Source organism: Lepidochelys olivacea (assembly GCF_965140295.1).
Source record: "Lepidochelys olivacea isolate rLepOli2 genome assembly, chromosome: 20".
Taxonomy (NCBI): domain Eukaryota; kingdom Metazoa; phylum Chordata; order Testudines; family Cheloniidae; genus Lepidochelys; species Lepidochelys olivacea.
Window position 1 is genome coordinate 17,775,255 of NC_140430.1, and position 14,392 is coordinate 17,789,646.

Below are 14,392 nucleotides of genomic sequence, written 5' to 3' on the forward strand. Positions count from 1 at the left end.
TTTTCCCATCCACCAGCACATTCCAAAGAGAAATGAAGCCACCCCTCTCATGCATATTCAAATTCCTTGCTGTAGCACTTAGCCGAGGTTCGTCACCATCCATACTTACATGATCCCTTTGGATTGAGCTATCTGAGTCCATGAGAGAATCGACAAGGTCTCGATCACCTGTAAGGGGAGAGAGGGGCGTGCTACATCAGGGGACAAGATGGACAATTGCAGGGATGGCAACAGAACTGTAGCAAGGGTGGATTGGACCCACAGAACCCGGATTGGAACTCCCCGAGGCTCTGGGAATGCAGCGTTGCCCTGTGAGATGCTCTAATAAATTTCTTAGTCTCTAAGGTGCCACAAGTACTCTTTTTCTTTTTACGGATACAGCCTAATACGGCTGCTACTCTGAAACCACCCATTGAGCGCTATGGAAACTCCCACTGCCAGGGGAGCTGCTGAATGCTCAGCACGCCTGCAAATATGGCCCATTGGTGCTAAACCCGAGGGGTTTCCATGCCCTGGGTTAAAATGAGCAGCAGGCTGGGGATCTTCCCAGGATTTTCGCAGCCCCAAAGCCTGCTGGGCCAGCTGACCTCAATCCCCAAATGTGAGGCTTTCCCAAAGTACAAAAAGAAAAAACCAGGAATGTCTCTGTCCAGGGAGCTTTTATTCCGGAAAGCAAGAAAGAACCAATGTAAAGTCTCCATGAAAGCGAGATGAACATGTACTCAGAGACGCAGGGTCTCTCACACACAAAGCCCCTTTGTAACACCCGGCACCTGGACTGCAACACAGAACAGAAGCTGCCCAGCAGCTGTCTCTGCAAACAGATAAGGAGAACCCTCCTGGACACAGATCTTCTTTCAAGCACCATATATCGCTACAAACAGCACACCAATTATCTGGGGGCTTTGGGTGCTCCCCACTAACCCAAGACATTCACATTCTTGGGCTTCTTCTGTACACATGATTTTAAGGACTTTGGGATGTTTGGATTGAAAGGGGCAATATAAATCTATGTGAAACTCCTGCTTCCAGAATGCCCCCTGCTGCTGTGATGGGGAAAGCACCACAAAACCAACACGGGAGCTACTCAGAGGCCAGGTGGGGACACCCACTCACTTCTCAAGAACTGTTATTTATTATTGTTATTATTTATTCGTGTTACAGTAGCACCTACAGATCCCTAAGTGAGATCAGTCCCCCCCCACATTGTTCTGGGCACTGCACAGACCCCCCCCCCCGCCCCAAGATCAGGGCCCCATTGTTCTGGGCGCTGCACAGACACAGTAAGAGACAGTCCCTGCCCTGAAGAGTTTATAATCTAAATAGACAAAGGGTAGGCGGGGAAACAGAGACCCGAGGGGGGAAGCGACTTGCCCAAGGTCACCCAGCAGTTCAGTGGCAGGAAATGCTCCCGACCTTGTCCCCAAACTCTGGGGCATTTGACAAGGGTCTCGGTCCGAGACTGGGGCTCCCAGGCACGGCCATAAACACGATAAATAATAATTCTCGGCTCGATCCAGCAACACCGAGGTGACACTAAGGGACTATTCCAGACCCAGAACGATGTCGCTGGGCCGCAGCGTGACATGGCAGCCCTGCAGACAGTGCCCAGCGCGCTGATCCTGCTAGGCAAAGGTTGTGGCTCTGACCTCCTGCCTTCTTCCCTAAGACAGAGCTGGAGCGTCGGGGCTGGCTGGGGAGCAAGGGAAGTGAGTTTTTGGGGGTGCGTACAGTAGGGCCTAACTCGCTCCGTGGCTCCGGATGGCTCTCCAAGATGGCTGCCTCATGAGCCAAAGCCCCAAGTGACTCCAAACTAGGGCTGCCAACCGGACAGTCCAGGTTTCAGCTTGTGTGTCCGGGTGCCATTTGACAAGCCCTGAGGTCCTGCATTTTGAAGTGGGGGAGAGGTGGAGCAGGGCGGGGCTTTGTGGAAAGAGGCGGGGCCTTGGGGGTCCGGTTATCAGTCATTAGAAAGGTGGCACCCTACTCCAGTCAAGGCCAAAAGGGGGTGAGGGAGGGTGTGGGTGTGCTTGGGCACTCAATGGTCCACAGGCACCTTAAAGCCTCTTAAAGGGGGCAGGGCAGGGTGGAGAAAGACGCAGTGATAAGCTCTGTGGGATATCTCGGGCCATTTGATCTGCGGTGCAGGTTATGTCACCTCAGACTGGCCTGTCTGGGAGGAAGCACAAAACTCTCCACTTCCTCCTTGGCCAAGACTATTCGACATGCTCTCGGGCGTGCCGGGGGAGCCTTTCCCTTTTCCCTGCTCAGCAGAGTTCATGGGAGACAGCTCCGGGGAGGGTGTCACTGTCACAAAAGTCACTGAGAGGCAGCAGGGAGGTGGATTTACTAGCACTGACCATGAAGCCTAGTGCATGGATGGGGGGCTTTAGAGACGGGCGACGGGAATGATCAGGAGCCTGGAAGAACTCTCCTATGAAGAGAGATTGAAGCGAACAGGAGATAAATATACGGATACAGAATAAGGAATTCATAGATTATAAAACCAGAAGGGACAAATTTGATCAAGTCTGACAACTAGAGAAAACAGAGGGGGAGCTTTTAGTTGCCCTGTCAGGCTACCGGCACAAGTGGCCCCTTTGAATGAAATTGAACAGTGGCAAAGGAAGTGCTTTTTCCACAACACGGGTGATTAGCCGGTGGAACTCATTGCCACAGGACACTGCCATGGCCAAGAATTCGCCAAGATTCAAAGGGGAATTGGCTGTTTACCTGGACAACAAGGAGATCCAGAGTTAGACCAGCAAATGTTAAATGTTTTGGAAGAGAGAGAAACGCATGAGGGCACAAAACAACCCCTCACTATTGGGGATTAAGAGAAGATTTTCCTGAGGGGAGATTATCCCACCTGAGTCTCTGCAGCATGTGGTGCTGGCCACTGTCTAAGGCAAAATAGGGGACTAGATGGATTCTGAGTCTGACTATTATTGTTATTTATTAGGTTTATTATGGCAGTGCTAGAAACCCCATTTCTGCACTAGGACCCCATTGTACTAGGCACTGTACATTATTTATTAGGTGTATTATGGGTAGTGCTAGAAACCCCACTCATAAATCAGGTGCTAATTGTGCTAGGTGCTGTACAAACATAGACAAAAGAGACAGTCCCTGCCTCAAAGAACTTTTTCAGTCTGGCAGTTCCTATGTTATTTCCCCAAAGCCCGGTAAACTACTAGTTCTCTTCCCTAGGTGCTTATCTGTCCCCCACCCCTGTCATGTCCGAGCACCTCACAATCTTTACTGCATTTACTCTCACAATACCCCTGGATGGCAGAGCAGGACTGTTGTGCCCACTGTACAGATGGGAATTGAGGCACAGAGATTTGCCCAAGGTCACACAGAGAAGCTGTATAGTATAAAGGGGGAAACTGAGGCACAGGAGGTGGGGGCGAGGAAGCGATGTGCTTAAAGTCATGCAGTGAGTCAGTGGCAAAAATGGGAATAGAATCCAGACTCCCAGGCACCCTGCTCTAACCACTAGATGCCACTCCCCTCCCAGAACTGGATTTAGAACCCAGGAGTCCTGACTCCTAGCCCACCCTGTTCTAAACACTACACTCCCCTCTCAAAGCTGGGGAGAGAACCCAGAAGCAGCTATTACTCCAAAACTAACAAATGCCAGACCGTGGCACATAGGTAAGGAGACCATCCATCCATAGTTGGAAATGCCAGGCAAATAGGAGACAGCTTGCTGAGTAGGCAGCCCAGGAGACACTGAACCAGGGGATCTCCACAGCTTTCAGCATGAGTCTCTCCAGCTTCCGCTCCACAAGCAGCTTCATTGCAGCTCTGGACAAAGGCTAATGTGGTGCCCATCTTTAAAAAAGGGAAGAAGGAGGATCCTGGGAACTACAGGCCAGTCAGCCTCACCTCAGTCCCTGGAAAAATCATGGAGCAGGTCCTCAAAGAATCAATCCTGAAGCACTTGCATGAGAGGAAAGTGATCAGGAACAGCCAGCATGGATTCACCAAGGGAAGGTCATGCCTGACTAATCTAATCGCCTTTTATGATGAGATTACTGGTTCTGTGGATGAAGGGAAAGCAGTGGACGTGTTGCTTCTTGACTTTAGCAAAGCTTTTGACACGGTCTCTCATAGTATTCTTGTCAGCAAGTTAAGGAAGTATGGGCTGGATGAATGCACTATAAGGTGGGTAGAAAGCTGGTTAGATTGTCGGGCTCAACGGGTAGTGATCAATGGCTCCATGTCTAGTTGGCAGCCGGTATCAAGTGGAGTGCCCCAAGGGTCGGTCCTGGGGCCGGTTTTATTCAATATCTTCATAAATGATCTGGAGGATGGTGTGGATTGCACTCTCAGCAAATTTACGGATGATACTAAACTGGGAGGAGTGGTAGATACGCTGGAGGGGAGGGATAGGATACAGAAGGACCTAGACCAATTGGAAGATTGGGCCAAAAGGAATCTGATGAGGTTCAATAAGGATAAGTGCAGGGTCCTGCACTTAGGACGGAAGAACCCAATGCACAGCTACAGACTAGGGACCGAATGGCTAGGCAGCAGTTCTGCGGAAAAGGACCTAGGGGTGACAGTGGACGAGAAGCTGGATATGAGTCAGCAGTGTGCCCTTGTTGCCAAGAAGGCCAATGGCATTTTGGGATGTATAAGTAGGGGCATAGCGAGCAGATCGAGGGACGTGATCGTTACCCTCTATTCGACATTGGTGAGGCCTCATCTGGAGTACTGTGTCCAGTTTTGGGCCCCACACTTCAAGAAGGATGTGGATAAATTGGAGAGAGTCCAGCGAAGGGCAACAAAAATGATTAGGGGACTGGAACACATGAGTTATGAGGAGAGGCTGAGGGAGCTGGGATTGTTTAGTCTGCAGAAGAGAAGAATGAGGGGGGATTTGATAGCTGCTTTCAACTACCTGAAAGGGGGTTCCAAAGAGGATGGCTCTAGACTGTTCTCAATGGTAGCAGATGACAGAACGAGGAGTAATGGTCTCAAGTTGCAGTGGGGGAGGTTTAGATTGGATATTAGGAAAAACTTTTTCACTAAGAGGGTGGTGAAACACTGGAATGCGTTACCTAGGGAGGTGGTAGAATCTCCTTCCTTAGAGGTTTTTAAGGTCAGGCTTGACAAAGCCCTGGCTGGGATGATTTAACTGGGAATTGGTCCTGCTTTGAGCAGGGGGTTGGACTAGATGACCTTCTGGGGTCCCTTCCAACCCTGATATTCTATGATTCTATGATTCTATGATTCTAACCAACCCACTGTCTCTGTGGCTCAGGCACAGAACGGGGGACACATAACACACACAGATTGCACGTGCACCCCAACCCCTTCCTGGATGGAATCAGAACTGGGTCAACCCTGTGTGTGTGTGTGTGTGTGTGTCATAGGCCCTATACTGCCAACAGGAAATGGCATTTCCGCCATTGCACTGGTGTCAGAGGATGACCTATAGCAATAATAGTATCATCTAGCGCTTTTCATCTCAAAGCCCTTTGCAAAGGAAGCCAGGTTTGTTATCCCCATTTTACAGAGGGGAAAACTGAGTCATGGGGAGGCAACATGATTTGCCCACAGTCACCGGCAAAGCTAGGACTAGAACAGAGGTCTCCCAGTTCAATGGTCTAACCACTAGACCACACTGCCTCATATTATCAGACCTTTATGGCCCCAAATATCACAATATCTGAGCACCTGACTCTCTTTAATCTGTATGAATCCTCACACCATCCAGAGCGGTAAGGCAGTGCTATGATCCCCATCTGATAGCTAGGGGAGCAGATGCACAGAGAGATCTGCCCAAGGTCACACTGGAAGCCTGTAGCAAAGCAGGGCCTTGCACCCAGCTGGGCAGCAAGTGCTCTAACCATTGCACCACCCCGTCCCTGAGTCTCAGCTCTGAAGTTTGAGCCTCCACCCCTGTCACTGTGAAGCCTTCGTCCCCCATGATGTACAGCAGCATCGTAGCACGCAGCCGGTACGTGACACCCGCACCCAACCATTCAGCTCTGTGAAAGCCAGAGAAAGCTGCCGGCCCCAGCTCCTCTTCCACGCCCCAGCAGAACAGAAACTGAGCGAGCAGCCCAACCTCGACAGGATGCGAAATCTAAAAGAAAAACCACACACGGGCTGCAGCACCAGAGCCTCAGAGACACAGCAGGCGCGTCTCACGTGCAGTGAGAACGCGGCCTTCGCAGATCCGCAGATTTTGGGACCAGACGAGACCATTCAAGCATCCAATCGACGCTCCCGTAGAGCTCAGGCAGGAGAATTTCACCCCGTCACCGTGTCTTGAGCCCAACCACTTCCGTATTTGAAGACCTCAAGAGATGGAGAATCCACCACTTCCCTGGGGAGTTTCTGTCAATGATTCCCACCCCCTCACTGTTTAAAATTGGTGCCTAGTTTCTAATTTGAATGAGTCTGGCTTTTCCCTTCCAGCTGCTGGTTCTTGCTGATCCTTTCTTCAATTGATTAAAGAGCCCTTTAATAGACGGTATTTTTCTTCTGGATCTGTGGGTATGTTGTCTACACTGTACATTCTGTCATGTTTAAACTGCAGTCATAGACCCATGGCACGGCCGAGGCTGGCCCAGGTCAGTTGACTCGGGATTGCAGGGCTGGCAAATTACAGTGTAGTTATTTGAGCTCGGGTTGGGGGCGGGTCTCAGAACCCCGGGTCCAGCCTGAGTGTCTACACTGCTATTTCTAGCCCCGCCGCCCAAGCCCCACAAGCCCGAGTCAGCTGGGCCAGGCTCTGAGATTTGCTGCCCGGGGTTTTATAATCACAGTGTAGACGTACCCCAAGCCTGGGGTCTGATTCAGGTTTGAGCCCAAGCCCCCCTTTCGTCTATGCACAAATCAGTCTGTCTCGGGTCAGCAAGCACTCCACATCTTTTAGGGGACTGGGTCAGAGCCCAAGTCCTGCGGTGACTTGGGTCCAAGCCCTGTCATTTTACTGTGTGGATGCAGCTCAAGCCACAGATCCGAGTCGGAAAGCCTGTGTCGTGCAGTGTGAGCCGAGTCCAGCAACTGGCTTACGATGCAGTGTGGACAGTCAAGCTCGGGCTGGGAAACACTGAGTCCACAAGCCTGGATCCCATAGACCTGGGCTTCCTGTGCAGTGTAGACATACCCAGTGGGATCAGGAGGGCTAGCAAGTCAACTTTTCTTGGGGAAAGGTTGACACTCCCTAAAGCAGTGGTTCCCAAACTTGTTCAGCCACTTGTGCAGGGAAAGCCCCTGATGGGCAGGGCCGGTTTGTTTACGTTTCTCAAACGCAGCCACCATGGCTGCATGTGGCCACCAGGGGCTTTATGTGAGGCCACGAAGGCCTCCTGGGCGGTGATGGGGGGGCAAAGCATTGCAACCCCCCCCACCTTTGTTGCTCCTGGATGCGCCGCCCCGCCCCGACTCTGGAGACAGGTGGGGAACAACGCTGCAGGAGCAAGGTGAGTTCTTAACCCACGTTGGAGGGAGGGGGTTTGGGCGACAGGTTCCAGTGGTGGGACTCCAAGATCCTGGCAATGCAGCCCCGGGCTCTGACCGCGGGGCAGCGGGTTCTGAGCCCCCTGGCTCTGGCCACGCGGCCCTGGCTTCCAGCTGCCGGGCTTCAGCCTCCAGCCCCTGGTTCCAGCTGGGTGGCCGGCAGGCGCTGACCCCTGGATCTAGTCCCAGACTCCAGCCGCACAGCAGCAAGCTCCAATCCCTGGCTCTAGCCACGCGGTTCCTGTCCCCAGCTCCAGGTTCTGGCTGCGGGCACTGGGCCCTGGCCCTAGTCACATGGCAGCAGACACTGGGTCCTGACTCTGGCCACACAACAGTGGGGCTCATCACTCCTCCCCCCCCAGACCCTGCTACCTTCCTGGCCTCGCATCCATCCCCCGCATTGCCCTAGGCCCCCGCTGCCTCCCCTTTCAGCTCCCTCATCCCCCCAGTCCAGGGCTTAATGGGTCCTGGGGCTTGCTGAGAAAAGTGATATTAGCAAACATGCAAGTATCCCTTTTCACAGCAGACTTACTAGCTATCTGTGAAAAGTGATACTTGTATGTTTGTTAACATCACTTATCGCTTTTCATAGCCTCCCAGGTAGCTACTAACTGTGCTGTGACATTAACAAATACACAAATAGAAAAGGAGCACTTGTGGCACCTTAGAGATGAATAAATTTATTAGAGCATAAACTTTCGCGAGCTACAGCTCACTTCATCGGATGCATTCAGTGGAAAATACAGTGGGGAGATTTATATACACAGAGAATATGAAACAATGGGTGTTACCATACACACTGTAACGAGAGTGATCAGGTAAGGTGAGCTATTACCAGCAGGAGAGTGGTATAGGGTGGTGTTTATGTGACCATTGCTTATTAGCACCGTAGTGTCCAGGAAGTGGATCTCTTGTGTGGACTGGTCCAGGCTGAGGTTGATGGTGGGATGGAAATTGTTGAAATCATGGTGGAATTCCTCAAGGGCTTCTTTTCCATGGGTCCAGAATATGAAGATGTCATCAATGTAGCGCAAGTAGAATAGGGGCATTAGGGGACGAGCGCTGAGGAAGCGTTGTTCTAAGTTGGCCATACAAATGTTGGCATACTGTGGGGCCATGCGGATACCCATAGCAGTGCCGCTGATTTGAAGGTATACATTGTCCCCAAATGTGAAATAGTCATGGGTGAGGACAAAGGCACAAAGTTCAGCCACCAGGTTTGCCGTGACATTATCGGGGATTCTACTGGAAACCTACTGACTGCTATGACTACCTACATGCCTCCAGCTTTCATCCAGACCACACCACACGATCCATTGTCTACAGCCAAGCTCTACGATACAACTGCATTTGCTCCAACCCCTCAGACAGAGACAAACACCTACAAGATCTCTATCAAGCATTCTTACAACTACAATACCCACCTGCTGAAGTGAAGAAACAGATTGACAGAGCCAGAAGAGTTCCCAGAAGTCACCTACTACAGGACAGGCCCAACAAAGAAAGTAACGGAACGCCCCTAGCCATCATCTTCAGCCCCCCAACTAAAACCTCTCCAATGCATCATCAAGGATCTACAACCTATCCTGAAGGAGGACCCATCACTCTCACAGATCTTGGGAGACAGGCCAGTCCTTGCTTACAGACAGCCCCGCAACCTGAAGCAAATACTCACCAGCAACCACACACCACACAACAAAAACACTACCCCAGGAACCTATCCTTGCAACAAAGCCCGTTGCCAACTGTGCCCACATATCTATTGAAGGGACACCATCATAGGACCTAATCACATCAGCCACACTATCAGAGGCTCGTTCACCTGCACATCTACCAATGTGATATATGCCATCACGTGCCAGCAATGCCCCTCTGCCATGTACATTGGCCAAACTGGACAGTCTCTACGTAAAAGAATAAATGGACACAAATCAGACATCAAGAATTATAACATTCAAAAACCAGTCAGACAACACTTCAATCTCTCTGGTCACGCGATTACAGACCTAAAAGTGGCAATTCTTCAACAAAAAAATTTCAAAAACAGACTCCAAGGAGAGACTGCTGAATTGGAATTAATTTGCAAACTGGATACAATTGACTTAGGCTTGAATAAAGACTGGGAGTGGATGGGTCATTACACAAAGTAAAACTATTTCCCCATGTTTATTCCCACCCCAACCCTTCCTCAGACGTTCTTGTCAACTGCTGGAAATGGCCTACCTTGATTATCACTACAAAAGGTTCCCCCCCCCCCGCCCCGCGCTCTCCTGCTGGTAATAGCTCACCTTACCTGATCACTCTCATTACAGTGTGTATGGTAACACCCATTGTTTCATGTTGTCTGTGTATATAAATCTCTCCACTGTATTTTCCACTGAATGCATCCGATGAAGTGAGCTGTAGCTCACGAAAGCTTATGCTCAAATAAATTTGTTCGTCTCTAAGGTGCCACGAGTCCTCCTGTTCTTTTTGAGGATGCAGACTAACACGGCTGCTCCTCTGAAACCTGAACTACGCTAATGCCACTTTTCACAGCAAGCCCCAGGATCCATTAAGCCCCGGATGAGGGGGCAGAGGGGGGAAGGCATTATTTTTGTTATTCAGTCTGCCAAAAATCCCTAGAAATATAAATTACAGTGATCTGGGTGTGAATCTGTGCATAGTGAACTGTTTTTCCTACAGTTAATTAAGTATTTTAGGGGGAAAGTGTCAGTGCACCCACCAATGAGAGTTGTTGTGAGACCCCTTGCCCTAAAGAGAGAAGATTTATTGTCCAACAGATACATACTCAAAGCACTTTACAACAGTGAGCCATTAACCCCATTTTACAGTTGGGGAAACTGAGGCACAGAGCAATTTGTCGCGTCTTCAAGGTCTCACAGAGTCAGGAATAGAACCCACTTCTTGTGAGGGTTAGTCCACTGCTCTAGCCACTAGACCATACTGCTTTAGGAGGCAAGTGGCTCTCCTTGAAGGCTTAGCCTGAAAGTCCCAGCCTTGCAATGGCCTTGGCTGCAACGATAAATTCATTATGGCCAGCCCCAAGCATTCAAAAATCGGGAGCCAGATTGGCTTACACATCACGAGATTTAAAAACAATAATAATGCTCCATTTGGGGTTCTTTTTCAGATCTTTCGTTTAGCATTTTAATACGAAATTTTTCAGTAGAGGAAAAAAATGCAATAAAACGTGGGACAATTATTTTGAAAAAAAACGTTAATGACAATTTTGGTAAAAATGTCACTAAAATGTTCACCCCCAAATTCATCAATATTTTCACTTTCCCCCTTTTTCCCCCCCCAAATATTGTCCCCCTAACTCACTAGTATTTCTTGAAGATTTTCATTAATATTTTCCCCAAAATCTGTGTGCATTTTTCCCCAAAACCACTAAAGTTTCCAAGAAAATTTTCACTAATATTTTCATGACACTTTTCACCATTAACGCACAATTGGTTGCTAACATTTCCACCAACGTTTCACATTTTCACACACAAAAGTCACCCACAAAAATTCACAAATATTTTTGTGCAAATGGGTCTGTTTCGATCCATGTTGACATGTTGATATTTTTCACCAAATCGGTTCACAGCTTGTCAACCACTCATTACGGCACTTGCTAAATGCTAGCCGTGACTCATTGAGGCTGGGGTTAGGGGGCAGGGGAGCTGGGTTTGGGAGGACTCTGACTCTTTCTGAAACTATTTGAGAAACCTCAGGTGTAAAAAGAAACTGAAAAAACCAAAAAGAGGTTCCACTTCTCTGGTGTGGGTGGAGCGGGGAGAGGCAAGATTGGGGCAATGGGTCTCACTATGGCACGCTAAACACACAGATCTCTCACAGATCTTGGGAGACAGCCCAGTCCTTGCTTACAGACAGCCCCCCAACCTGAAGCAAATACTCACCAGCAACCACACACCACACAACAAAAACACTACCCCAGGAACCTATCCTTGCAACAAAGCCCGTTGCCAACTGTGCCCACAGATCTATTCAGGGGACACCATCATAGGGCCTAATCACATCAGCCACACTATCAGAGGCTCGTTCACCTGCACATCTACCAATGTGATATATGCCATCAACTGCCAGCAATGCCCCCGTGCCATGTACATTGGCCAAACTGGACAGTCTCTACGTAAAAGAATAAATGGACACAAATCAGACATCAAGAATTATAACATTCAAAATCCAGTTGGAAAACACTTCAATCTCTTTGGTCACTCGCTTACAGACCTAAAAGTGGCAATTCTTCAACAAAAAAACTTCAGAAACAGACTCCAAGGAGAGACTGCAGAACTGGAAATTAATTTGCAAACTGGATACAATTAACCTAGGCTTGAATAAAGACTGGGAGTGGATGGGTCATTACACAAAGTAAAACTATTTCCCCTTGTTTATTTCCCCGCCTACTGTTCTTGTCAACTGCTGGAAATGGCCCACCTTGATTATCACTACAAAAGGTCCCCGCCTCCCACCCCCGCTCTCCTGCTGGAAATAGCTCTCCTTTCCTGATCACTCTGGTTACAGTGTGTATGGTGACACCCATTGTTTCATATTCTCCATGCATATAAAATCTCCCCACTATATTTTCCACTGTATGCATCCGATGAAGTGAGCTGTAGCTCACGAAAGCTTATGCTCAAATAAATTTGTTCGTCTCTAAGGTGCCACAAGTCCTCCTGTTCTTTTTGCGAATACAGACTAACACGGGTGCTACTCTGAAACCTAAACACACAACGTGGCCATTTATTTTGATACGGGCAATGGTTATACTGTACACTGTCTAAACAGCAGTGGGGTGTAGGTTAGAGCAAGGCACGGAGCGGATGGGAGTCAGGACTCCTGGGTTCTATCCACAGCTCTGGGAGGGGGCTGGGGGCTAGTGGTCAGAGCAGGGGGGCACCCAGGAGCCAGGGCTCTTGAGTTCTTTCTCCAGCTCTAGGAGAGGAGGGGAAGGCAGTGAGGTCTAGTGGTTAGAGCAGGGAGGCTGGGAGTCAGGACACCTGTGTTCTGTTGCCAGCCCTGGGAGGGTAGTGGTGTCTGGTGGTTGGGGGGGGGGGGCGGCATTGGGTTGGGAGCCAGGTCTTGTGGGTTCATCACCAGCTCTGAGAATAAGTGTGGTTTAGTGGTTAGAGAGGGACACTAGGCGCAAGGATTCTTGGCTTTACTGCTGATGCGCTGTGCGGCCCTTTGTCAAGACACTTCCCCTCTTTGAGCCTCAATTTCCCCACTAGGGTGACCAGACAGCTAATGTGAAAAATCGGGATGGGGTGGGAGTAATAGGAACCTATATAAGAAAAAGACCGAAAAATAGGGACTGTCCCTATAGAATCGGGACATCCGATCACCCAATTCTCCACAGACCATCTCAGAGTCGAGAACAAGACTGGGGGATCCATTCCCTGCTCTGCCACCGACTCCCTGGGGAACCGTGGGCAAGTCATTTAGCCACCCTGTGCCTCAGTTTCCCCATCTTAACACAGGGATATTAGCATTTCCCTGCTATGCAATGGGGTTCCATGGAAAAATGCATTAAAGACCATGAGTTGCCCAGATGCCACCATGACGGGCACCAAATAGATACCAATCAATAATCCAACCAAACAAAGGCTGACCTTCCCGAAATCCCGTACGTCGAAGAGATCGAAGACTTCAAAGAGCTCGTTCTTGCGCAGGCCGAATTTATCACAGCAGGTGGAGAGGAAGGTGCGGATGTTCTTGAGACACAGGAACTGAAAAGGAAACAGGAGCTGATGCTTAATCTGCAAGCTCATTGGGGCAGGGACTTCCCTTTTATGGCCACGTGTCTGTGGCAGCCCCAGAGGTCCCTGATCCCTGACTGGGGGCCCAGGGCCTGCTGCATTACAGATACATGATAATAAATTGGGGATGGCAGGCCTTTTCCTCACCAGTGCCTCCTCTGTGCTGGAACTGGTGGCCACCAGTAAAGCAGCATCGCGTCCCACTGCTCAGTCCCCAGGACATGAGCCTGCTACTGGCCGGCTCATCCGCTTGAGCCCTCAGCTCAGTCCCTGTTTTGGAAGCCACTGTGCGGGGTTCGTCAGGGGGAGAGCAGATCTCGAGAGAGGGGGATCTGGGAATGGTGACAGGGCAGTCCCAGGGGACAGGGAATTGGAGAGTCAGACAGAAAGTGGGCTCCGGGGGGGGTGGGGGGAGATTCCTCAGAGAAGGTGCGGGACACCGCAAGCCGTTCCAGCCACCCAAACAGCAAAGGCTGGTGCTGGGAGGTGACATCAGGCACAGCCAGGTCATGGCACAAAATTTGCAAATGAAGAAGCTTAAGACAGAGTGACACAGATAGGGTGAGATGAGCAGTTTCTGTGCATAAACTTGTTTTTTTAATACGTCCAGCTCCGTGTTGGATTAGATTTGCTCTTAGTGTAATAAATATGACACTTTGTTTTCACTAACTCCAAGCCTATGGCCTAGTCTACGCTAAACACTTCAGTCGACCCAGCTACGTAGCACAGGGGTGTGAAAAATCTACCCCCCTTGAATGGTGAAGTTAACCGACCTAACCCCTAATGTAGACAACACTAGGTTGATGGAAGAATTCATCTGACCTCCTGTATAAAACAGGCCACAAAACTTCCCCAGGGTAATTACTAGAACAGAGAAACACACTCATTCCCAGAGACTTGGGCCCAGACCATCAGAGGTGTTTGAGCTCCTAACTTCCACTGAAATCAATAGGAGTTAGGTGCCTAAATACCTCCCAGAAGCTGTGCCTCTGGGACTGCCTGGGGGCAGCGAAAAGGCTAGGGGGGCTATCAACCCCTTCCCAGTCCTGCATTTTGAGGCCCTGCCTGGCCACTGGGGTCATTTAGAGCAGCCTCAAGGCTGTTCTAATTCTTCCTCTGCTTCACTAGGAAGCTGAAAATAG

At 49.8% G+C, this 14,392-nt stretch overlaps 1 protein-coding gene across 5 annotated transcripts in view; it reads right to left on the reverse strand.

The window, feature by feature from the left end:
• VAV1 (vav guanine nucleotide exchange factor 1) overlaps positions 1-14,392 on the reverse strand; it is a 64,906-nt gene that overhangs the window by 28,507 nt on the left and 22,007 nt on the right. For all 5 annotated transcript variants that reach the window (XM_084610282.1, XM_084610284.1, XM_084610285.1 and 2 more), the window contains 2 exons: positions 13,104-13,220; positions 110-168 (listed from right to left, as the gene is read on the reverse strand). In XM_084610282.1, the coding sequence (XP_084466408.1) occupies positions 110-168; positions 13,104-13,220 (176 nt within the window). The remainder of the gene's footprint in view (positions 1-109; positions 169-13,103; positions 13,221-14,392) is intronic.